The following is a 26,524-nucleotide window of genomic DNA, read 5'->3' as shown; positions in this document are numbered from 1 at the left end:
TATAATAATTATAATAATAATATAATATTCCAGTAATAGCACTATAACAATGTAACATAATGTAATGTAACATATAATAATAATAATAATAATAATAATAATAATATGTACCAATAATAATAAGACTGTAACCATATGGTGGGAAAGAATTTCTGAGGAACCCGGAAGCTCCCTCTCCGATTGAGGGTGATGGTTGTCTACTATTTTTTGGCTAGCTCTATGTTTCCTTGGACATTTCTGGGAAAGGATTTCTGAGGAACCCGGAAACTCCCTCTCCGATTGAGGGTGATAGTTGTCTATTATTTTTTGGCTAGCTCTATGTCTCCTTGGGCATTTCTGGGAAAGGATTTCTGAGCAACCGGGAAACTCCCTCTCCGATTGAGGGTGATGGTTGTCTACTATTTTTTGGATAGCTCTATGTTTCCTTGGGCATTTCTGCGAAATAATTTATAAGCAACCCGGAAACTCCCTCTCCGATTGAGGGTGATGGTTGTCTACCATTTTTTGGATAGCTCTATGTTTCCTTGGGCATTTCTGCGAAATAATTTATAAGCAACCCGGAAACTCCCTCTCCGATTGAGGGTGATGGTTGTCTACTATTTTTTAGCTAGCTCTATGTTTCCTTGGGGCATTTCTTTCTGAGCAACCCGGAAACTCCCTCTCTGATTGAGGGTGATGGTTGTCTACTATTTTTGGCTAGCTCTATGTTTCCTTGGGCATTTCTTTCTGAGCAACCTGGAAACTCCCTCTCCAATTGAGAGTAATGGTTGTTTACTACTTTTTTTGCTAGCTCTATGTTTCCTTGTGCATTTCCTTCTGCGCAACCTGGAAACTCCCTCTTCGATTGAGGGTGATAGTTGTCTACTATTTTTTGGCTAGCTCTATGTTTCCTTGGGCGTTTCTGGGAAAGAATTTCTGAGCAACCCGGAAACTCCCTCTCCGATTGAGGGTGATGGTTGTCTACTATTTTTTGGCTAGCTCTATGTTTCCTTGGGCATTTCTCCTCCGCAAGGCCCCGCCTCTCTCTCTCTGGTGACGTCACAGAAGAGGCCGGCGGGGAATGTCGCACTGCTGCGCTTTACGGCCGCGCCGTGCGACGCTCCTCCTTTTCCTCTCCTCGCGAAGATGGCGGCGGCCGGGGTGAGCTCGCTTTCCGGAGGGGGAGCCGGCCTCCATCCGCTTCCATCGGGGCCGGGGAGCCACGGAGGGGCCCCGAAGCGGGACGAGTGGGGAGAGGGGACCCCGGCGGAGGTTTTGGGGCCTATATGGGGGCGAGGAAGCGGATGAAGGGCGAGAAATGGGGGCGAGAAGGGCCTCCGGGGGGGAGTGTCGGGTCACTCTATCCACGTCGAAGTGGCTTCTTAGGCCTCAGTGGAGTGGAGGGAGTCTAGAAGCAGGCTTGGGCCCAAGCTTGGACACTCCTGGTGTTTGGGACTACAACTCCCATCATTCCTCACAGCCTCAGGACCTTTCCTTTCCCCCCTGGGCCCTCCAGGTGTTTGGGACTACAATTCCCATCATTCCTCACAGCCTCAGGACCTTTCCTTTCCCCCCTGGGCCCTCCAGGTGTTTGGGACTACAACTCCCATCATTCCTCACAACCTCAGGCCCTTTCCTTCCCCCCTGGGCCCTCCAGGTGTTTGGGACTACAATTCCCATCATTCCTCACAACCTCAGGCCCTTTCCTTCCCCCCTGGGCCCTCCAGGTGTTTGGGACTACAATTCCCATCATTCCTCACAGCCTCAGGACCTTTCCTTTCCCCCCTGGGCCCTCCAGGTGTTTGGGACTACAATTCCCATCATTCCTCACAACCTCAGGCCCTTTCCTTTTCCCCCTGGGCCCTCCAGGTGTTTGGGACTACAACTCCCATCATTCCTCACAGCCTCAGGCCCTTTCCTTTCCCCCCTGGGCCCTCCAGGTGTTTGGGACTACAACTCCCATCATTCTTCACAGCCTCAGGCCCCTTCCTTTCCCCCCTGGGCTCTCCTGGTGTTTGGGACTACAACTCCCATCATTCCTCACAGCCTCAGGCCCTTTCATTTCCCCCCTGGGCCCTCCAGGTGTTTGGGACTACAACTCCCATCATCCCTCACAGCGTCAGGCCCTTTCCTTTCCCCCCTGGGCCCTCCTGGTGTTTGGGACTACAACTCCCATCATTCCTTAAGCGGCTGAGGGGGAAAAGGAAGGGGCCTGAGGCTGCGAGGAATGATGGGAGTTGTAGTCCCAAACACTCAGAGGGCCCAAGCTTGCAGGCTGTTCTTTGGCCTGTTGTGACAACTGGGACTGAGAAGCCTTGGGGCAATCTGGTGCCCATCATCCTGTTCCTTTGCTGTCTAATACTTTGTCTTGCTAGCCATTGTGGGACTACATTGCCCATCATCCTGTTCTTTTGCTGTCTAATACTTTGTATTGCTAGCCATTGTGGGACTGCATTGCCCATCATCCTGTTCCTTTTGCTGTCTAATACTTTGTATTGCTAGCCATTGTGGGACTACATTGCCCATCATCCTGTTCCTCTGCTCCTTTTCATGTCTTTCTTGTCCTTCCCCTCATCCCTAATAATAATAGTAATAGTAATAGATACATAGGCACTTTGGGTCTTGTTTGTGGAGAGAATAAGCAGAGTATAAACATAATAATAATAATAATAATAATAATAATAATAATAATAATATATACATAATAATACATAATAATAATATATACATAATAATAATAGATATATAGGCACTTTGGGTTTTGTTTGTGGTGAGAATAAGCAGAGTATAAACATAATAATAATAATAATAATATATACATAATAATACATAATAATAATATATACATAATAATAATAGATATATAGGCACTTTGGGTTTTGTTTGTGGTGAGAATAAGCAGAGTATAAACATAATAATAATAATAATAATAATAATATATACATAATAATACATAATAATAATATATACATAATAATAATAGATATATAGGCACTTTGGGTTTTGTTTGTGGAGAGAATAAGCAGAGTATAAACATAATAATAATAATAATAATAATAATATATACATAATAATAATAATAATAATAGATATATAGGCACTTTGGGTTTTGTTTGTGGTGAGAATAAGCAGAGTATAAAAATAATAATATATACATAATAATACATAATAATAATAATACATAGGCACTTTGGGTCTTGTTTGTGGAGAGAATAAGCAGAGTATAAACATAATAATAATACTAATACTAATTATAGATATAAACATCATAATAATAATAATAGATACATAGCCTCTTTGGGTCTTGTTTGTGGAGAGTAAGCAGCGTATAAACATAATAATAATAATAACAATAGATAAATAATAATAATAATAGATACATAGGCACTTTGGGTCTTGCTTGTGGAGAGAATAAGCAGAGTATAATAATAATAATAATAATAATAATAGTAATAATAATAGATACATAGGCACTTTGGGTCTTTTTTGTAGAGAAAATAAGCAGGGTATAAACATAATAATAATAGATACATAACCACTTTGAGTCTTGTTTCTGGAGAGAAAAGCAGGTATAATAATAATAATAATAGATACATAGGCACTTTCGTTCTTCCTTGGGGAGAGAATAAGCAGAGTACAAACATAATAATACATACATACTAATATAGATACATAGTTGCTTTGGGTCTTCCTTGGGGAGAGAATAAGCAGAATATAAACAATAATAATTATAATTGCTATTACTATTATACATCTAATACTAAAAATAGATACATAGCCACTGTTTGTGGAGATAATAAGCAGAGTATAAACAATAATAATTATAATACATATTAATACTAATAATAGATATAAACATAATAATAGATATATAGCCACTTTGGGTCTTGTTTGGGGAGAGAATAAGCAGAGTATAAACATAATAGTAATAATAATGCATACTAAAACTAATAATAGATGCGTAGCCAATTTGGGTCTTGTTTGTGGCGAGAATAAGCAGGGTATAAACATAATATAATAATAATAATAATAAATTCCTTAGCTTTTTGCTTCTATCCATACTTTGGTCTTTCCTTCTTTCCTTCCCTCCCCCTTTCTCTCCTTTCTTCCTTCTCTACCTCTTTCCTTCCTTTCCTTTTTCTTACCTTCTCTTCCTTCCTTCTCTACCTCTTTCTTTTCCCCTTTTTCTTTTCATTCCTCTTTCTCTCCTTTCTTCCTTCTCTACCTCTTTCCTTCCTTCCTTTGCTTTTTGCTTCTATCCATACTTGTCTTTTCTTTTTTCCTTCCCTTCCTCTTTCTCTCCTTTCTTACTTCTCTACCTCTTTCATTCCTTTCCTTTTTTTTACCTTCTCTTCCATCCTTCTCTACCTCTTTCTTTCCTCCCCCTTTTTCTTTTCATCCCTCTTTCTCTCCTTTATAATAATATAATATAATAATAATAAATAATAAATTAATAAATAATAAATAATAAATGATAATACTAATAATAGATACATAACCTCTTTGGGTCTTGTTTGTGAAGAGAATAAGTGGGGTATAATAATAATAATAATAATAATAATAATAATAATAATAAATATGTATACATCACACAGTCCTAGATGCTTGGGAAGTGTTCGACTTGTGATTTTGTGATAGGAAATCCAGCATATAGATCTCGTTTGCTGTGACATACTGTGGTTTGGTGTCAGTAAAATAATAGTAATAGTAATAATAATAATATTAATATTATCCTTCTGCAGACTCTCTACACTTACCCCGAAAACTGGCGGGCTTTCAAGGTCCTCATTGCGGCCCAGTACAGCGGCGCCAAGATCAAGGTCCTCTCCAGCCCGCCCCAGTTCCACTTCGGGCAGACCAACAAGACCCCCGAGTTCCTGAAGAAATTCCCAGTTGGGAAGGTGGGTCTCTGGGATGGAGCTGGGACCTGTCAAGACTGGGAAGCGTATTCTTGGGAGCACTGGGAGACTTAGCGTCATTGTTTACATCCCTTTGGTGGCTTACGACAGCTCTTTCTTTGTAGGTCCCAGCTTTTGAAGGGGACGATGGGTTCTGCGTGTTTGAGAGCAACGCCATTGCACACTACGGTAACAGTATTCCCCCATGTGTCTTTGTCATTACCTCCATAAAGGGGGATTTATAGTTTGTGGGAATTCAGCTCAGGAATCCAAGCAAGGCCTATTGTGGTGACCGTCTCCTTCATTCCTTCAGTCAGCAACGAAGAGCTGCGAGGAGCCACCAAAGAGGCGGCCGCCCAGGTCCTCCAGTGGGTGAGCTTTGCCGACAGCGATATTGTGCCTCCCGCCAGTACCTGGGTCTTCCCAACCTTGGGCATCATGCATTACAACAAGCAGGTAAAGTCCGCACCATACACCATCGCCTTTATATCAAACTAGCCATCCCCTGCCACGCGTTGCTGTGGCCCGGTCCGTGTATATGTGTTTTGTGTGTATATATATGTGTGTATTTGTGGTTTTGCGCATGTGTTGTATTTTAATTTTTGTTTTTTGACTTTTAAACTCTCTTCCACTATGCTTCTCAGTGTTTTTATGAGTGATGGTCACTCAGATATTTTCTTCTCCCTTCCTTCCCTCCCTCCCTCTTTCCTTCTTTCCCTCTTTTTCTTTTCCTCCTTCTTTCCCTTTTTCTTCTTTCCTTCTCTACCAGTTTCTTTCCTCCCTTCCTCTTTCTCTTTTCTTCCTTCTCTCCTTCCTTCCCTCTCTCTTTCCTTCCTTCCTTCATTCTCTCTTTCCTTCCTTCTTTCACTTTTTTATTTCCTTCTCTCCTTCCTTCCCTCCCTCTTTACTTCCTTCCCTCTTTTTCTTTTCCTTCTTCTTTCCCTTTTTCTTCCTTCTCTACCAGTTTCTTTCTTCCCTTCCTTTGCTCTTTGGTTCCATCCTTTCTTCTCACCTTCCCTCCCTCCCTCTTTCTCTCTTTTCTTCCTTCTCTCCTTCTTTCCCTCTCTGTATCCTTCCTTCCTTCTCTCTCTCTTTCCTTCCTTCTTTCATTTTTTATTTCCTTCTCTCCTCCCTTCCCTCTTTCCTTCCTTCCTTCCTTCCCTCCCTCTTTCCTTCCTTCTTTCATTTTTTAATTTCCTTCTCTCCTCCCTTCTCTCCCTCTTTCCTTACTTCTTTCACTTTTTTATTTCCTTCTCTCCTTCCTTCCCTTCCTCTTTACTTCCTTCCCTCTTTTTCTTTTCTTTCCCTTTTTCTTTCTTCCTTCTTTACCAGTTTCTTTCCTTCCTTCCTTTGCTCTTTGGTTCCATCGTTCTTTCTCTCTCCTTCCATCCTTCCCTCCCTCCCTCTTTCTCTCTTTTCTTCCCTCTTTCCTTCCTTCCCTCTTTCCTTCCTTCTTTCCCTCTTTTTCTTTTCCTTCTTCTTTCCCTTTTTCTTTCTTCCTTCTCTACCAGTTTCTTTCCTCCCTCCCTTTGCTCTTTGGTTCCATCCTTCCTTCTCTCTTTCCTTCCTTCCCTCCCTCCCTCTTTCTCTTTTCTTCCTTCTCTCCTTCTTTCCCTCTTTTTCTTTTCCTTCTTTCCCTTTTTCTTCCTTCCTTCTCTAACAGTTTCTTTCCTCCCTTCCTTTGCTCTTTGGTTCCATCCTCTCTTTCCTTCCTTCCTTCGCTCCCTCTTTCTCTCTTTCCTTCCTTCTCTCCTTCCTTCCCTCTTTCCTTCCTTCTTTCCCCCTTTTTCTTTTCCTTCTTTCCCTTTTTCTTCCTTCTCTACCAGTTTCTTTCCTTCCTTCCTTCGCTCCCTCTTTCTCTCTTTCCTTCCTTCTTTCCTTCCTTCTTTCACTTTTTTATTTCCTTCTCTCCTTCCTTCTCTACCTTTCTCTCCTTCCTTCCTTCCTTCCTTCCTTCCCCCTTTCTGTGTTTTGTGTGTGTATATATGCATATATGTGTGTATATTTATTTGTGTATGTGTGTTTGTGTATATTTGTGGTTTTGTGCATGGATTGTCATGTAATTTTTAATTTTTGGCTTTTTAAGTCCCTTCCGCTGTGTTTTTCAGTGTTTTGATGAGTGATGGTCACTCGTTGGCCTGAGAGGTGTCTTGTGTCCAAATTTGGTGTCCATTCGTCCAGTGGTTTTTGAGTTATCTTAATCCCACAAACGAACATTACATTTTTATTTATATAGATACACCATTTAAAACCGTCCTAGCCATTTGTGTCAAATCCAATTGCCTGGCCATCTTTCCTATTGTCCTGAAAGCTTGGTCCCACAGCCAAGTTTTGACCATCCTTCTAAAGGACAGGAGGGAGGGGGCCGACCTGATCTCACCAGGAAGGGAGTTCCATCGCCGGGGAGCAATCACCGAAAAGACCCCGTCTCTCGTCCTTGTGAGAATGGTGGGACGGAAAGCAGGGGCTCCCCGGAGGATCTTAATCTCCGCGATGGTTCATAGGGGGAGATGCGTTCGGACAAGTAATTTGGGCCGGGGCTGTTTAGGGCTTTCTAGGCCAAAGCCAGCACTTTGAATTGCGCCCAGAAGCAAACAGTTAGCCAGTAGAGCTGGCATAACATGGGAGTTGTGTGCTCCCTGTATGCCGCCCAGATTAGTAATCTGTCTGCCTCTCGTTGGACTAGTCGAAGCTTCCGAGCAGTCTTCAAAGGCAGCCCCACATAGAGTGCGTTGCAGTAGTCTATCCTAGATGTAACGAGAGATTTGATTTAATGTTATGTGATGCATTTGATGAAGTGTTGCCAGTCCTTGTCGTCCTCCCTTGACAGGCCACAGAGAGTGCAAAGGACGAAGTGAAGCGGATCCTGAGCCTCCTGGACTCCCACCTCAAGACCCGGACGTTCCTGGTGGGCGAGCGGGTCACCTTGGCCGACATCACCGTGGTCTGCACCCTCCTTTGGCTCTACAAACAGGTGAGGGGCCGAGGCTGCTGCTATTATTATTATTAAAATTATTATAGACTAGCTCAGTGTTTCTCAACCTGGGGGTCGGGACCCCTGAGGGGGTCGCGAGGGGGTGTCAGAGGGGTCGCCAAAGATCATAAGAAAAAACAGTATTTTCTGATGGTCATGGGGATTCCATGTGGGAAGTTGGAGCCAATTCTATCGTTGGTGGAGTTCAAAATCCTCTTTGATTGTAATGAACTAGAAATCCCAGCAACTACAACTCCCAAATGTCAAGATCTATTTTTCCCAGACTCCACCAGTGTTCACATTTGGGCATATTGAGGATTCGTGCCAAGTTTGGTCCAGTTCCATCATTGCATGAGTCCACAGTGCTCCCTGGATATAGGTGAACTACAACTCCCAAACTCAAGGTCCATGCCCATCAAACCCTTCCAGTGTTTTCCATTGGTCATGGGAGCCAGGTTTGGTTCAAATCCATCGCTGGTGGAGTTCAGAATGCTCTTTGATTGTAGGTTAACTATAAATCTCAGCAACTACAACTCCCAAATTACAAAATCAATCCTCCCCCAACCCCACTAGCATTCACATTTGATGTTTTGGGTATTTGTGCCAAGTTTGGTCCAGTGAATGAAAATGCATCCTGCATATCAGATATTTACATTATGATTGATAACAGTAGTAAAATGACTGTTACGAAGTAGCAACGAAAACAATATTATGGTTGGGGGTCACCACAACATGAGGGACTGTATTAAGGGGTCACGGCATTAGGAAGGTTGAGAACCCCTGGACTAGCTGTACCCGGGCATGCGTTGCTGTGGCCCATTGTGGAGAAATGGGAAAGAAAGAAAGAAAAGAGGAAGAGCTGGTTTCTATACTATCAATACACAATGGAAGGACTGAGACAGGCCATCTCAGTCTCCTCAAGGCCAAAGGGTTATATCAGTGGTTCTCAACCCCAGGGTCGCAACCCCCAGGGGGGTCGTTGGGCCATTTCGGAGGGGTCGCGAGGCCGCCTCCTTAGGCTCTGCCCCCAATGCTGCGACCCAGCCGAGGGCTCTCCTCGCATGAAGGCTCCTTTGGCTGGGCCTTGGTCCCGCCTTCCGGCAAGGCCGCAACCCAGCCTTATTTTACTCTATTATTGGTATTATTACATTTACATTATTATTTTATCCCATTTATTTTACTCTGTTATTATTATAATTACATTTATTATTTTACTCTATTTATTGGTATTATTACATCTCCATTATTTTACTCTATTATTATTATAATTACATTTATAATTTTACTTTATTATTATTGTTATTACATCTCCATTATTTTACTCTATTATTATTATAATTACATTTATAATTTTACTTTATTATTATTGTTATTACATTTATTATTGTACTCTGTTATTGGCATTATTACATTTGCATTATTTTACTCTATTATTTTATTACATTTATTTTACTCCATTTATTATTATTATTACATTTATTATTTTGCTTTAGTATTATTGTTATTACATTTATTATTTTACATTTATCTATTTTTGGCGTTATTACATTTGCATTCTTTTACTCTTATTATTTTATTACATTTATTTTACTCCATTTATTATTATTATTACATTTATTATTTTACTTTATTATTATTGTTATTACATTTATTATTTTACTCTATTTGTTATTATTATTATTACATTTATTATTTACATTTGCATTATTTTACTCTTTTTATTTATTATTACATTTATTTACATTTGCATTCTTTTACTCTTTCATTATTTTATTACATTTATTTTACTCTATTATTATTATTACATTTATTATTTTACTTTATTATTATTATTATTACATTTATTATTTTACTTTATTATTATTATTACATTTATTATTTTACTTTATTATTATTATTACATTTATTATTTTACTTTATTATTATTATTACATTTATTATTTTACTTTATTATTATTGTTATTACATTTATTATTTTACTTTCTTTATTATTATTGGAAGGATAAGTAAGCACATTGACACTGGAAAAGGTTAGAATAATGGTTTAATCAAAGTTGGTCAGTCTTATTTTAAATTACAGTTTTATGTAAACATTGAAAAACATTTAACCTACTGTTTTCTCAATGTAATTTTATTGGTATCTATATTTATTTTGTATTACCAGTAGCGGCTGCATTTCCCACCCTCGACTTATACTCGAGTCAATAAGTTTTCCCATTTTTTGGCAGTAGAATTAGGGGCCTCGGATTATATTCGGGTCGGCTTATACTTGAGTATATAAGACATGGCCAGACTGTAAACCAGACAAGGGAATGGGATAGTGCAAATTGTAGCCAAGGAACAAAGGATGGGATGAAAGTGCAGTGCTGTATCATTAATTGCAGGTCTAAAAGACAAGGGAGTTATGCATGGATGGGAATTACTCAAGGCGCAATTGGAAACAATGGCAATGAAGAGAAAAAAATCAGACAAGTGCAAAGAAGCCAGAATGGATGTCTAAAGAACTTCTAAATGGGCTGAGACTCCAAAGAGACATACACAAGAAGTGGAAAAGGGGAGAAATCACCAAAGAAGAATTCAAAAAAATTGCCTACTTTGATTTGCCTGACGTTTCCTAATGCCCCCCCCCCCCCCCCCCAATTGTCCTCAGGTTCTGGAGCCATCCTTCCGCCAGTCTTATGGGAATGTGAACCGCTGGTTTGTGACCTGCATCAACCAGCCGCAATTCAAGGCAGTCCTGGGAGAAGTGAAGCTCTGCGAGAAAATGGCCCAGTTTGACGGTAAGAGGGCTACAAAGAAGACCTCCGGGATCTGCGTTTATTTATATTTTGATTTTTAAAATTGTAACTTTTCACAGTCCCATATTAGGCAATCCCTCATAGCCTGAGGATGATGGCCCTCCAAGAGCGGTGTCTTGACAGTGGGTCCGTAGGTGGCTGTGGAGCCCTATTCTTGACCATCATGTTCTTCCGCAGTGAGGACATTGTTTTCCAGGTGGAAGGCAGTCCCGGTCAGGCTTGGCTTGAGGCGCCTTCTTCCTCTTAGCACATTCCTCCCTATCACCCTCCATTCGTGCCTCTCCGAATTCCACAGCACTGCTGGTCACAGCTGACCTCCAGCTAGAGCGCTCAACAGCCAGGGCTTCCCAGTTCTCGGTGTCTCTGTCACAGTTTTTAAGGTTGGCTTTAAGCCCATCTTTCAATCTCTTTTCCTACCCGCCAACATTCCGTTTTCCATTCTTGGAAAAGCGCACAGACTCTGTTGTTATTGGCATATTGGAGTTCCATAACAGACATTGTAGGTCTTCTTGTGAATGCGCACAGACTATGTTATCAGCATATTGGTATTCCATAACAGACATTGTAGGTCTTCTGAATGCGCACAGATTGTGTTGTCATTGGCATATTGGAGTTCCATAACAGACATCGTAGGTCTTCTTCTGAATGCGCACAGACTTCGTTGTCATCGGCATATTGGAGTTCCATAACAGGCATTGTAGGTCTTCTGAATGCGCATAGACTTCTTTATCATTGGCATATTGGAGTTCCATAACAGACATTGTAGGTCTTCTGAATGCGCACAGACTACATTATCATTGCCATATTGGAGTTCCATAGCAGACACTGTAAATCTTCTTCTGAATGTGTATAGACTATGTTATCATCGGCATATTGGAGTTCTAAAACAGACATTGTATGTCTGTTACTACATTATCATTGGCATATTGGAGGCCCATAACAGACCTTGTAGGTCTTCTTCTGAAAGCGCACAGACTACGTTATCATCGGCATATTGGAGTTCCATAACAGACATTGTAGACCTTCTGAATGCGCACAGACTATGTTGTCATCGACATATTGGAGTTATGTAACAGATGTTGTGACCTTGGTTTTGGCTTTCATTGGCATATTGGCGTTCCATAACAGACATTGTAGGTCTTCCTCTGAATGTGCACAGACTACGTTATCATCTGCATATTGGAGTTCTATAACAGACATTGTAGGTCTTCCTCTGGATGTGCACAGATGACGTTATCATCTGCATACTGGAGTTCCATAACAGACATTGTAGGTCTTCTTGTGAATGCGCACAGACTATGTTATCAGCATATTGGTATTCCATAACAGACATTGTAGGTCTTCTGAATGCGCACAGATTGTGTTGTCATTGGCATATTGGAGTTCCATAACAGACATCGTAGGTCTTCTTCTGAATGCGCACAGACTTCGTTGTCATCGGCATATTGGAGTTCCATAACAGGCATTGTAGGTCTTCTGAATGCGCACAGACTTCTTTATCATTGGCATATTGGAGTTCCATAACAGACATTGTAGGTCTTCTGAATGCGCACAGACTACATTATCATTGGCATATTGGAGGCCCATAACAGACCTTGTAGGTCTTCTTCTGAAAGCGCACAGACTACGTTATCATCGGCATATTGGAGTTCCATAACAGACATTGTAGACCTTCTGAATGCGCACAGACTATGTTGTCATCGACATATTGGAGTTATGTAACAGATGTTGTGACCTTGGTTTTGGCTTTCATTGGCGTTCCATATTGGCTTTCCATATTGGCTGAATGTGTATAGACTATGTTGTCATCGACATATTGGAGTTATGTAACAGATGTTGTGACCTTGGTTTTGGCTTTCATTGGCGTTCCATATTGGCGTTCCATATTGACTTTCATTGGCGTTCCATAACAGACATTGTAGGTCTTCCTCTGAATGTGCACAGACTACGTTATCATCTGCATATTGGAGTTCTATAACAGACATTGTAGGTCTTCCTCTGGATGTGCACAGATGACGTTATCATCTGCATACTGGAGTTCCATAACAAACATTGTAGGTCCTCTGAATGTGCACAGATTATGTTGTCATTGGCATTTTGGAGTTCCATAACAAACATTGTTGGTCTTCTGAATGCACAGAGACTGTGTTGTCATCGGCATATTGGAGTTCTATAACAGATGTTGTTGTGACCTTGGTTTTGGCTTTCAGTCTGCTGAGGTTAATAGCTCAACTAGACTTAGTGTCAAGGGGAAACCTTTACCTAAAATAACTCTGTTCTGCATTTGGCTCCATGTCGTGTAAGCAAAACTTGGGCTTTTGCCTTTGCAGCCAAGAAGTTTGCCGAAACCCAGCCGAAGAAAGAGGCGCCCAAGAAGGAGAAGCAGGCCAAAGAGGAGAAGAAGGCCGAGAAGAAAGAGGAGAAGAAGGCGGAGCCCGAGGAAGAGCTGGATGAGTGTGAGCAGGCCTTGGCTGCCGAGCCCAAGTCCAAAGACCCCTTTGCACACCTGCCCAAGAGGTAAGCACCCGCCTGACTTTGATTTCCTTACTTAGGCAATCCCTCATTGTCCAGAGTATTATGTCCTGTCTGTGGGTCCGTAGGTGACTATGGGGCCCTATTCTTGACCCGCATGTTCTTCCACAGTGAGGACATTGTTTTCCAGGTGGAAGACGGTTTGAAACGCCTTCGTCTTGGCACGTTTCTCCCTTTCGTGTTCAATTCATTCCTTTTCGAATTCCGCAGCACTGCTGGTCACAGCTGACTTCCAGTTGGAGTGCTTAAGAGCCAGGGCTTCCCAGTTCTCAGTGTCTATTGCCACATTTTTTAAGGTTAACTTTAAGTGTTTATGTTGGCGCCTCAAGAGGCCTCGATCTGCTCTTCTTTTGATTCTCTTTCAAAGGAAACACATTGGAAGTCAGGGTCTCCCTTTACTCATTGGAACACTTTGGGATCTTCACTAGGCCTTATATAATAGAATATATTGTATATACATATAATATTGATAATATTATAATGTAATACAATACACTACTACTACTACTACTAATAATAATAATAATAATATGATATTATAATTATATATTTTATATTAAATGTGATATTACTAGTAATATGACAGTATAATATTATAGTACAATGTAATCTATATATAAATAAAGATGTAATGTTAGTTCGTGCTACCATCAGAACTCAAAAAACACTGGGGGAATTGACACCAAATTTGGACACAAGACACCGAACAGTCCAATTTATGTCCTCCACTCAAAAAAATAGATTTTGTCCTTTGGGAATTGTCGTTGTTGGGATTTATAGTTTACCTACAATCAAAGAGCATTCTGAACTCCACCAATGATGACACTGGGCCAAACTTAGCACACAGTTCTCCCATGACCAACAGAACACACTGGAAGGGTTTGGTGGACATTGACCTTGACTTTGGGACTTGTAGTTCACCTTCATCCAGAGAGCACTGTGGACTCAAACAATGATGGATTGGGACCAAACTCTACACGAATACTCAATATGCCCAAATGTGAACATAGATGGAGTTTGGGGAAATAGAATCTTGACATTTGGGAGTTGTAGTTGCTGGGATTTGTAGTTCACCTACAATCAAAGAGCATTCTGAACCCCACCAACGATGGAATTGAACCAAACTTGGCACACAGTTCTCCCATGACCAACAGAAAATACTGGAAGGTTTTGGTGGGCAGTGTCCTTTGGTTTTGGAGTTGTAGTTCACCTACATCCAGAGATCACTGTGGACTCACACAATGATGGATCTGGACCAAACTCTACAAGAATACTCAATATGCCCAAATGTGAACATTCGTGGAGTTTGGGGAAAATAGAATCTTGACATTTGGGAGTTGTAGTTGCTGGGATTTGTAGTTCACCTACAATCAAAGAGCATTCTGAACCCCACCAATGATGGAATTGAACCAAACTTGGCACACAGTTCTCCCATGACCAACAGAAAATACTGGAAGGTTTTGGTGGGCAGTGTCCTTTGGTTTTGGAGTTGTAGTTCACCTACATCCAGAGATCACTGTGGACTCAAACAATGATGGATCTGGGCCAAACTCTACACGAATACTCCATATGCCCAAATGTGAACATTGGTGGAGTTTGGGGAAAATAGAATCTTGACATTTGGGAGTTGTAGTTGCTGGGATTTATAGTTCACCTACAATCAAAGATCATTTTGAACTCCACCAATGATGGAATTCAACCATACATGGTATACAGGACGTCCCTGACCAACAGAACACATTGGAAGGGTTTGGTGGGCATTGACCTTGAGTTTGGGAGTTGTAGTTCACCTACATTCAGAGAGCACTGTGGACTCAAACAATGATGGATCTGGACCAAACTCTACATGAATACTCAATATGCCCAAATGTGAACATTGGTGGAGTTTGGGGGAAATAGAATCTTGACATTTGGGAGTTGTAGTTGCTGGGATTTGTAGTTCACCTACAATCAGAGAGCATTCTGAACCCCACCGACAGAATTGGGCCAAACCTCCCACACAGAACCCTCATGACCACCAGAGTGGGCCACAGCAACGCGTGGCAGGGGACGGCTAGTATTGTATATACATATAATATTGGTAATATTATCTTTATAAATAAAAAGGTGATAATGTTGTAATAATAATAGTATGAAGTAATGCGATGATAATGTAATAAAATAAAATAATGTAATGAAATACTAATAATGTGAAAATAATATAAAATAATAACAATAATCATGTGTTAATCATGTAAGATCTATATAAATAAAAATGTAATGTTCATTTGTAGGATTAACATAACTCAAAAACCACTGGACAAAATGACACCAAATTTGGACACTACACCCCTAACAGACCAACGAGTGACCATCACTCATAACCCCCCCTCCAAAAAAAAGAGTGGAAAGGACATAAAAATCCTAGAAAGTTAAATGACAATACAGGAAAAAAGGGAAGGAAGGGGAGAAAGAAAGAAGGAAAGAAAGAGAAAGGTAGGAAAGAGGTAGAGAAGGAAGAAAGGAGAGAAAGAGGAAAAGAAAAGGGATGGAAAGAAAGGGGTAGAGAAAGAAGGAAGGAGAGAAGGAAAGAAAAAAAGGAAGGAAGGAAAGGAAAGAGGGAGCAAAGGAAAAGGAGAAAGAGGGAAGGAAAGACAGAAGGAAGGATGGAAGCAAAAAGCAAAGGAAAGAAAGAGGTAGAGAAGGGACGAGAAAGAGGAAAAGAAAAAGGGGGAAGGAAAGAAAGAGGTAGAGAAGGAAGAGAGAAGGAAAGAAAAAAGGAAATGAAGGAAAGAAAGAGGAAGCGAAGGAAGGAGAGATAGAGGTAGAGAAGGAAGAAAGGGAGGAAAGGAAAGACAGAAGGAAGGATGGAAGCAAAAAGCAAAGGAAGGAAGGAAAGAGGTAGAGAAGGAACGAGAAAGAGGAAAAGTAAAAGGGGAAGGAAAGAAAGAGGTAGAGAAGAAAGGAAGGGGAGAAGGAAAAAGAAATGAAGGAAAGAGGAAGCGAAGGAAGGAGAGAAAGAGGTAGAGAAAGAGGGAGGGAAGGAAAGACAGAAGAAAGGATGGAAGCAAAAAGTGAAGGAAGGAAGGAAAGAGAGAGAAGGAACGAGAAAGAGGAAAAGAAAAAGGGGGAAGGAAATAAAAAGGTGGAGAAGAAAGAGAGAAGGAAAGAAAAAAAGGAAACGAAGGAAAGAGGAAGCGAAGGAAGGAGAGAAAGGTAGAGAAGGGAGAAAGAGGGAGGGAAGGAAAGACTGAAGGATGGAAGCAAAAAGCAAAGGAAGGAAGGAAAGAGGTAGAGAAGGAACGAGAAAGAGGAAAAGTAAAAGGGGAAGGAAAGAAAGAGGTAGAGAAGAAAGGAAGGGGAGAAGGAAAAAGGAGGTGAAGGAAGGAGGGAAAGAGGTAGAGAAGGGAGAAAGAGGGAGGGAAGGATGGAAGCAAAGGAAGGAGGGAAAGAGGCATAGAAGGAAGGAGAGAAAGGGAAGGAAAAAAAAGGGAGGAAGGAAAGAGTAATATATGTAACGTTATTGGGAGTTCTTTGATTGTGTCTTCCTGACTGGCGAGTCGGGGGGTGGACTGGATGGCCTTTGGGGTCTCTTCCGACTATGATTCTGTGATTAGGTTTGCGTAACACTAGGAATTACACAATGTTTACAAAGGAGCGTCCGCTAGGAGGCAGCCGAACGCTGTGTGGGTTGGGCCACCTCCGCCCTGCCACGTGCCTTTTGTGCTGCCTTCCAGTCTGAGACCGAGCCCACATTCCTCTTCGGCTGGGGCCAAAGGGAGCGACTCTTGTCCCTCTGAACTTTAGGGGCCGCACCATTATTGCCCCCGTGATGCAATCAAAGCCCTCCCAACAGATGGCCAAAAGCCTCCAGAAAATGATTATTATCCACTTATTATTATTACTAGCTGTACCCGCCATGCGTTGCTGTGGCCAACCCTCCCTCTTTCTCTCCTTCCTTTCTCTCCTTCCTTCCCTCTTTTTCTTTCCCTTCTTCTTTCTTCCTTCTCTTCCTTTGCTCTTTGGTTCCTTCCTTCCTTCCTTCCCTCCCTCTTTTTCTCTTTCATTCCTTCTCTCCTTCCTTCCCTCTCTTTCCTTCCTTCTTTCACTTTTTTATTTCCTTTTCTCCTTCCTTTCTTCTCTACCTTTCTTTCTTTCCTTCCCTCCCTCTTTCCCTCTTTCTTCCTTCTCTCCTTCCTTCTCTCTCTCTTTCCTTCCTTCTTTCACTTTTTTATTTCCTTCTCTCCTTCCTTTCTTCTCTACCTTCTTTCCCTCCCTCTCTTTCTCTTTCTTCCTTCTCTCCTTCCTTCTCTCTCTCTTTCCTTTCCTTCTTTCACTTTTTTACTTCCTTCTCTCCTTCCTTTCTTCTCTACCTTCTTTCCCTCCCCTTTTCCCTCTTTCTTCCTTCTCTCCTTCCTTCTCTCTCTCTTTCCTTCCTTCTTTCACTTTTTTATTTCCTTCTCTCCTTCCTTCTCTACTTTTCTTTCTTTCCTTCCTTCCCTCTTTCTCTCTTTCTTCTTTCCTTCCTTCCCTCTCTTTCCTTCCTTCTTTCACTTTTTTATTTCCTTCTATTCTTTCTTCTCTACCTTTCTTTCTTTCCCTCCCTCTTTTTCTCTTTCATTCCTTCTCTCCTTCCTTCCTTCTTTTTTATTTCCTTCTCTCCTTCCTTTCCTCTCTACCTTTCTTTCCTTCTCTCCCTTTTCCCTCTTTCTTCCTTCTCTCCTTCCTTCTCTCTCTCTTTCCTTCCTTCTTTCACTTTTTTACTTCCTTCTCTCCTTCCTTCTCTACTTTTCTTTCTTTCCTTCCTTCCCTCTTTCTCTCTTTCTTCTTTGTTTCCTTCCCTCTCTTTCCTTCCTTCTTTCACTTTTTATTTCCTTCTATTCTTTCTTCTCTACCTTTCTTTCTTTCTTTCTTTCCTTCCCTCCCTCTTTTTCTCTTTCATTCCTTCTCTCCTTCCTTCCCTCTCTTTCCTTCCTTCTTTCACTTTTTTAATTTTCTCTCTCCTTCCTTCCTTCTCTACCTTCCTTTCTTTCCTTCTCTTTCTTTCTCTTTCTTCTCTTCCAACTCTGATGACTCAATAATAGTCTATGAAGATGGTGTCTGCTTCCCCGGCAGTTTCTAAGCAGAGGCCAGGTGGCCATCTGTCAGGAGGGCTTTGATGGGGTCATCCCATTTGGCAGAAATGAGGTTGGGCGGGATGGCCCTTGAGGTCTCGTCCATCTGTATGATTTGATAATAATGATAATAATCATCTATGCAGATGGTGGTTTATAAGCAGAGGCTGGATGGCCATCTGTCGGGAGGGCTTCGATGGGGTTGTCCCACCTGGCAGAAATGGGGTTGGACTGGATGGCCCTTCGGGTCTTGTCCATCTGTATGATTGAATAATAATGATAATAATAATAATCTATGCTGATGGTGGTTTATAAGCAGAGGCTGGATGGCCATCTGCCGGGAGGGCTTTGATAGGGTCTTCCCACCTGGCAGAAATGGGGTTGGTCTGGATGGCCCTTGGGGTCTCGTCCATCTGTATAATTGAATAATAATGATAATAATAATAGATTATTATCATCATTATTATTCAATCATAGAGATGGACATAGATGTTGATGGTGGTTTCTAAGCAGAGGCTGGATGGCCATCTGTCGGGAGGGCTTCGATGGGGGCTTCCCACCTGGCAGAAACGGGGTTGGTCTGGATGGCCCTTGGAGTCTCGTCCATCTTTATGAATAATAATGACAATAATTATGTTGATGGTGGTTTCTAAGCAGAGGCTGGATGGCCATCTGTCGGGAGGGCTTCGATGGGGGCTTCCCACCTGGCAGAAACGGGGTTGGTCTGGATGACCCTTGGAATCTCGTCCATCTTTATGAATAATAATGACAATAATTATGTTGATGGTGGTTTCTAAGCAGAGGCTGGATGGCCATCTGTCGGGAGGGCTTCGATGGGGGCTTCCCACCTGGCAGAAACGGGGTTGGTCTGGATGGCCCTTGGAGTCTCGTCCATCTTTATGAATAATAATGACAATAATTATGTTGATGGTGGTTTCTAAGCAGAGGCTGGATGGCCATCTGTCGGGAGGGCTTCGATGGGGGCTTCCCACCTGGCAGAAACGGGGTTGGTCTGGATGGCCCTTGGAGTCTCGTCCATCTTTATGAATAATTATGATAATAATTATGTTGATGGTGGTTGTTGAGCAGAGGCTGGATGGCCATCTGTCGGGAGGGCTTTGATGGGATCGCCCCACCTGGCAGAAATGGGGTTGGTCTGGATGGCCCTTGGAGTCTCGTCCATCTTTATGAATAATTATGATAATAATTATGTTGATGTTGGTTGTTGAGCAGAGGCTGGATGGCCATCTGTCGGGAGGGCTTCGATGGGGTCGTCCTACCTGGCAGCAATGGGGTTGGGCGGGATGGCTTCCAACTCCACGATTTGGAGCGTTGCACCCGAAATGTGGGTGCACAGGTGGGGAAATGCATCCGGCTGCATCGGAGAGTTCCCCGTGTGATGCTTTGCCCCTTGGCGGTGCGCTCTCTCCCTCCCCCCTGCAGCCCCTTCGTCATGGACGAGTTCAAGCGCAAGTACTCCAACGAGGACACCCTGACAGTGGCCCTGCCCCACTTCTGGGAGCACTTTGACAAGGAGGGCTGGTCCATCTGGTACGCCGAGTACCGCTTCCCCGAGGAGCTGGCCCAGACCTTCATGAGCTGCAACCTCATCACCGGTGAGTTGCGCCTCGGTTTCCCCATCGTGGTCAACTGCGAATCTTAGGTGTTAGCCCCGCCCACTTGCCCCATAGTGTATATAGCTAGTGGTAGGGGCTACTGCCTTAGTTCCTCGTTCGAGACCAACTTGGGCTCTCCGGGCGTTTTGGACTTCGACTCCCACAATTCCTAACAGCCTACCGGCTGTTAGGAATTGTGGGAGTCGAAGTCCAAAACGCCCGGAGAGCCCAAGTTGGTCAAGGCTCGGAGTAACGTCTCTTTGCTCCCCTCCGCCAGGCATGTTCCAGCGCCTGGACAAGCTGCGCAAGAACGCCTTCGCCTCCGTCATCCTCTTCGGCGCCAACAACGACAGCAGCATTTCGGGCGTGTGGGTCTTCCGCGGGCAGGAGCTGGCTTTCCCGGTGAGTCTTTCCCAGGCTCCGGAATATTTTTGCCATTGCTTTCCAGTCCAGGGAACGATAGATACGACGGTAGCGCAAACCCTCGAGTAAAAATATTGTACCCATCGGATGGACTCACAACGAAACACTCACAAAACATGGGAATTCTAGACAAGAAACAAAAATTATTATATTAAAATAAGTAATGCAATATAATACGAATAATATAATAATTATTATAAAATAATACTTATTATATTATTATAATATAATACTAATAGAATAATCATATTATATTATTATAATATTAAATCAGGGCCAGCTAACACCTCCTGACAAAGGATTCCCCCCCCCAGGCAGGAAGCAGGAAGCAGCCAGGCTTTGAAGCTGCGAGGCCATTCAGTACTAAACAATCTGGCCAATTGTGACATTCACTAATTATTATAATATAATACTTATTATATTATTATAATATAATACTAATACAAAAAATATATTATTATATTATAATAATATTAAATCGGGGCCAGCTAACACCTCCTGACAAAGGATTCCCCCCCCCCAGGCAGGAAGCAGCCAGGCTTTGAAGCTGCGAAGCTATTCAGTACTAAACAATCTGGCCAATTGTGACCTTCACTAATTATTATAATATAATACTTATTATATTATTATAATATAATACTAATATAATAATCATATTATTATATTATAATAATATTAAATCAGGGCCAGCTAACACCTCCTGACAAAGGATTCCCCCCCCCCCCCCCCCCGGGCAGGAAGCAGCCAGGCTTTGAAGCAGCAAGGCCATTCAGTGCTAATCAAGGTGGCCAGTGGCAACGTTCATACTTGCCCCAACAGACAAGAGTTCTTTCTCCCACCCTGGACATCTTTCCACAGAGATATATATAGGATTCCCCCAGGCAGGAAGCAGCCAGGCTTTGAAGCTGCAAGGCCATTCAGTGCTAATCAAGCTGGCCAATGGCAACATTCATACTTGCCCCAACAGACAAGAGTTCTTTCTCCAACCCTGGACATCATTCCACAGATATATATATATAGGATTCCCCCAGGCTTTGAAGCTGCAAGGCCATTCAGTGCTAATCAAGCTGGCCAATGGCAACATTCATACTTGCCCCAACAGACAAGAGTTCTTTCTCCCACCCTGGACATCTTTCCACAGATATATATATAGGATTCCCCCAGGCAGGAAGCAGCCAGGCTTTGAAGCTGCAAAGCCATTCAGTGCTAATCAGGGTGGCCAATGGCAACATTCATACTTGCCCCAACAGACAAGAGTTCTTTCTCCCACCCTGGGCATCATTCCACAGATATCTCAACCCCACTTGCCTCTTTTCCAACAACCTCTGAGGGTACCTGCATAGATGTGGGAGAAATGTCAGGAGAGAATGCTTCTGGAGCAGGGCCAGACAGCCCGGAAATCTCACAGCAACCTAGTGCTTCTGGCCATGAAAGCCTTGAACATATTGTAATAATAATAATAACAATAGCAACACAGTACATAATAGTAATGCAATATAATACTAATATGATATTATATATATATATATATATATAGCATGTAATATTACTAATATTAAAATATAATGGTATGGTATATTATTATATTATTATATTAAAATAAGTAATGCAATGTAATAATAATAATATAATTATATATTTATATTGCATGTAATATTACTAATACTAAAATATAATGGTATAGTACAATATATTATATTATATAAATAATGCAATATAATCATAATATATTATAATTATATATTTATATTACACTAATATTACTAATATTAAAATATAATGGTATCAAATCAAATCAATGTACATGTAGTATTACATGTAATATAAATATGTACATGTACATGTAGTATTACATGTAATATAAATATATAATTATAATATATTATTAGTAGTATTATATTGCATTACATTATTATATTAAAATAAGTAGGATGCAATATAATCATAATGTATTATAATTACATATTTATATTGCATGTAATATTACTAATATTAAAGTATGGTATAGTACAATATAGTATTATATTAAAATAAGTAATGCAATGTAATAATAATAATATTATAATTATATATTTTATAGCATGTAATATTACCAATATTAAAATATAATGGTATGGTATAACATATTATTATATTAAAATAAGTAATGCAATGTAATACTAATAATAATATATTATAATTATATATTTATATTGCATGTAATATTACTAATATTACAATACAATGGTATGGTACAATATATTATTATATTATGTTAAAATAAGTAATGCAATGTAATAATAATAATAATAATATAATTATATATTTATATTGCATGTAACATTACTAATATTAAAATATGGTATAGTACAATATATTATATTATTATATTAAAATAAGTAATGCAATATAATACTAATAATAATATATTATAATTATATATTTATATTGCATGTAATATTACTAATACTAAAATATAATGGTATAGTACAATATATTATATTATTATATTAAAATAAGTAATGCATTATAATACTAATAATAATATATTATAATTATATATTTATATTGCATGTAACATTACTAATACTAAAATATAATGGTATAGTACAATATATTATTATGTTAAAATAAGTAATGCAATGTAATAATAATAATATTATAATAATATATTTATATTGCATGTAATATTACGAATATTAAAATATAATGGTCTAGTACAATATAGTAATATTTAATACTGATATTGTACTATGCTAATAATATAATATATTGTATGTATATATATCTTGTAAGCTTCTCTGAGTCCCCGAGAAGGGCGGCGTATAAATGCCGTAAATAAATAAATAATGTAATATTAATAATATAATATGGTAATACTAATATAATAAAGTAATAGAATCATAGAGTCATAGAATCAAAGAGTTGGAAGAGACCTCCTGGGCCATCCAGTCCAACCCCATTCTGCCCAGAAGCAGGAATATTGCATTCAAATCACCCCTGACAGATGGCCATCCAGCCTCTGCTTAAAAGCTTCCAAAGAAGGAGCCTCCACCACACTCCGGGGCAGAGAGTTCCACTGCTGAACGGCTCTCACAGTCAGGAAGTTCTTCCTCATATTCAGATGGAATCTCCTCTCTTGTAGTTTATTTATTAACCATAACAATGCAGAACGCTGGCTTCAGGGTATACTGCTACTTGGTGATCCCACGTCAACAAAATATGTCCGGTTTTGGCTTGGGGAGCCATGTTTAGTTGGGATAAGGCAGTGTTTCTCAACCTGGGGGTCGGGACCCCTGGAGGGGTCATGAGGGGGTTTCAGAGGGGTCACTGAAGACCATCAGAAAACATAGTATTTTCTTTTGGTCATAGGTGTTCTCTTATGGGAAGTTTGGCCCAATTCTATCATTGGTGGAGTTCAGAATGCTCTGTGATTGTAGGTGAACTATAAATCCCAGCAACTACAACTCCCAAATGTGAAGGTCTATTTTCCCCAAACTCCACTAGTGTTCTTATTTTGGCATATTAGGTATTCGTGCTAAGTTTGGTCCTGATCCATCATTGTTTGAGTCCACAGTGCTCTCTGGATGTAGGTGAACTACAACTCCAAAATTCAAGATCATTGCCCACCAAACCCTTTCAGAATTTTCTGTTGGTCATGGGAGTTTCGTGTACCAAGATCAGTTCAATTCCATTGTTGGCGGAGTTCAGAATGCAATTTGATTGTAGGCGAACTATGAATCCCAGCAACTAAAACTCTCAAATGACAGAAGCAATTCCCCCCAACCCCAATTTGGGCGTATTGGGTATTTGTGCCAAATTTGGTCCAGTGAATGAAAATACACCCTGCATATCAGATACTTACATTACTATTCATAACAGTAGTAAAATTACAGTTATGAAGTAGCAACGAAAATAATTCTATTTTGGGGGGTCACCACAACATGAGGAACTGTATTAAGGGGTCACGGCATTAGGAAGGTTGAGAACCACTGATCTAAAGAGTTGCTATGAGAGGACCATCCAGTACCCCGTAAAGCCAGAGTGTCTGCCATCGCTACTGATAGCATGAACTTCCATCCATCTGGGATAAGGGATGAGAAGCCCTCCTCTTGTAACCCTTGGGTCCTCTGTCTGTGTGTATCTCCTGCAGCTGAGCCCCGACTGGCAGGTGGACTACGAATCCTACACTTGGAGGAAGCTGGACCCGGAGAGCGCCGAGTGCAAGACGCTGGTGAAGGAGTACTTCCTGTGGGAAGGGGAGTTCAAGCACGTGGGCAAGTCCGTCAACCAGGGCAAGATCTTCAAGTGATGCCGCTCCCGGGGGCGGCCCCAAACGCTCCCCCAAACATGGACCTCAATGCGGCGGGGGCGTTTCCCGCGCCCTCCGCCAGTAGTAGAAACCCCGAGAGGAGGAGAGAGATTGTGACGGTCGTCAGGCATGAATAAAGAAACCCGAGTGTGCTATGAGCACCCCCTTGTCTTGATTTCCTAGCCAGCGGAGGCCCCCTCTAACGGGAAGGAGGGTGGCGCTGAGGAGGCTGGGATACGGCAACGTGGAGAAAACATCCGGAATTACTCCTGCTTTCTGTAACAGTTTCTCATTTACTCATTCTGTCCAGTCTTGGCAATTTACTCTGTCTTTTCTATCATTTCTGCACTCTTGTTTTCTGAGAATTTACTCTGTCTTTCTGACTGTTTACTCTATCTTCTTTCTGAAAGTTTACTCGGTCTTCTTTCTGAAAGTTTACTCGGTCTTCTTTCTGAAAGTTTACTCAGTCGTCTTTCTGAAAGGTTACTCGACCTTCTTTCTGAAAGTTTACTCTGCCTTCTTTCTGACAGTTTACTCCATCTTTCTGAAAGGTTACTCGGTCTTCTCTGACTGTTTACTCTGTCTTTCTGAAAGTTTACTTGGTTTTCTTTCTGAAAGTTTACTCGGTCTTCTTTCTGACTTTACTCAGTCTTCTCTCTGACTGTTTACTCTGTCTTTCTGAAAGTTATTCGGTCTTCTTTCTGACTGTTTACTTAGTCGTCTTTCTGAAAGGTTGCTCCATCTTTCTGAAAGTTTACTCGACCTTCTTTCTGAAAGTTATTCGGTCTTCTTTCTGACTGTTTACTTAGTCGTCTTTCTGAAAGGTTACTCCATCTTTCTGAAAGGTTACTCGACCTTCTTTCTGAAAGTTTACTCGACCTTCTTTCTGAAAGTTTACTCGGCCTTCTCTCTGACTGTTTACTCGGTCTTCTCTCTGACTGTTTACTCAGTGTTCTTTCTGACTGTTTACTTGGTCTTCTCTCTGACTGTTTACTCGGTCTTTCTGAAAGTTTATTTGATCTTCTTTATTACTGTTTACTCAGTTTTCTTTCTGAAAGTTTACTCAGTCTTTCTGAAAGTTTACTCTGTCTTTCTAAAAGGTTACTCGACCTTCTTTCTGAAAGTTTACTCGGCCTTCTTTCTGACAGTTTACTCCATCTTTCTGAAAGGTTACTCGGTCTTCTTTCTGACAGTTTACTTGGCCTTCTTTCTGAAAGTTTACTCCATCTTTCTGAAATGTTACTCGGTCTTCTTTCTGAACATTTACTTGGCCTTCTTTCTGAAAGTTTATTCAGTCTTTCTAAAAGTTTACTCCGTCTTTCTGATAGGTTACTCGGTCTTCTTTCTGAGTTTACTCGGTCTTCTCTCTGAAAGTTTACTCAGCCTTCTTTCTGATAGTTTACTCCATCTTTCTAAAAGGTTACTCGGTCTTCTTTCTGACAGTTTACTCGGTCTTCTTTCTGAAAGTTTACTCGACCTTCTTTCTGAACGTTTACTCGACCTTCTTTCTGAAAGTTTACTCTGCCTTCTTTCTGAAAATTTACTCCATCTTTCTGAAAGGTTACTCAGTCTTCTTTCTGACAGTTTACTCCGTCTTCTTTCTGAAAGGTTACTTGGTCTTCTTTCTGAAAGTTTACTCCGTCTTTCTGATAGGTTACTCCAACTTTCTGGAAGGTTACTCAATCTTTCTGAAAGTTTACTCGGCCTTCTTTCTGACAGTTTACTCAGTCTTCTTTCTGAAAGTTTATTCAGTCTTCTTTCTGAAAGTTTACTTGGTCTTCTTTCTGAAAGGTTACTCCGTCTTTCTAAAAGGTTACTCCATCCTCTTTCTGACAGTTTACTCCGTCTTCTTTCTGAAAGTTTATTCGGTCTTCTTTCTGAAAGTTTACTCGGTCTTCTTTCTGACTGTTTACATAGTCC

General features: G+C 41.0%; 1 protein-coding gene across 1 annotated transcript; it reads left to right on the top strand.

Moving 5' to 3' along the window:
* The first annotated feature begins 1,032 nt into the window (after nt 1-1,032).
* On the top strand, nt 1,033-24,762 carry EEF1G (eukaryotic translation elongation factor 1 gamma). The gene is made up of 10 exons (XM_060757872.2): nt 1,033-1,140; nt 4,722-4,880; nt 5,003-5,066; nt 5,191-5,333; nt 7,708-7,851; nt 10,502-10,631; nt 12,980-13,166; nt 19,718-19,890; nt 20,168-20,292; nt 24,446-24,762. The coding sequence occupies exons 1-10, from the start codon at nt 1,126-1,128 to the stop codon at nt 24,602-24,604; spliced, it is 1,299 nt and encodes a 432-aa protein (XP_060613855.2). The 5' UTR covers nt 1,033-1,125; the 3' UTR covers nt 24,605-24,762.
* Nucleotides 24,763-26,524: the final 1,762 nt, after the last annotated feature.

This window comes from Anolis sagrei, chromosome 12, assembly GCF_037176765.1.
Source record: "Anolis sagrei isolate rAnoSag1 chromosome 12, rAnoSag1.mat, whole genome shotgun sequence".
Classification (NCBI taxonomy): domain Eukaryota; kingdom Metazoa; phylum Chordata; class Lepidosauria; order Squamata; family Dactyloidae; genus Anolis; species Anolis sagrei.
This window is presented reverse-complemented; position numbering and strand designations above follow the sequence as displayed.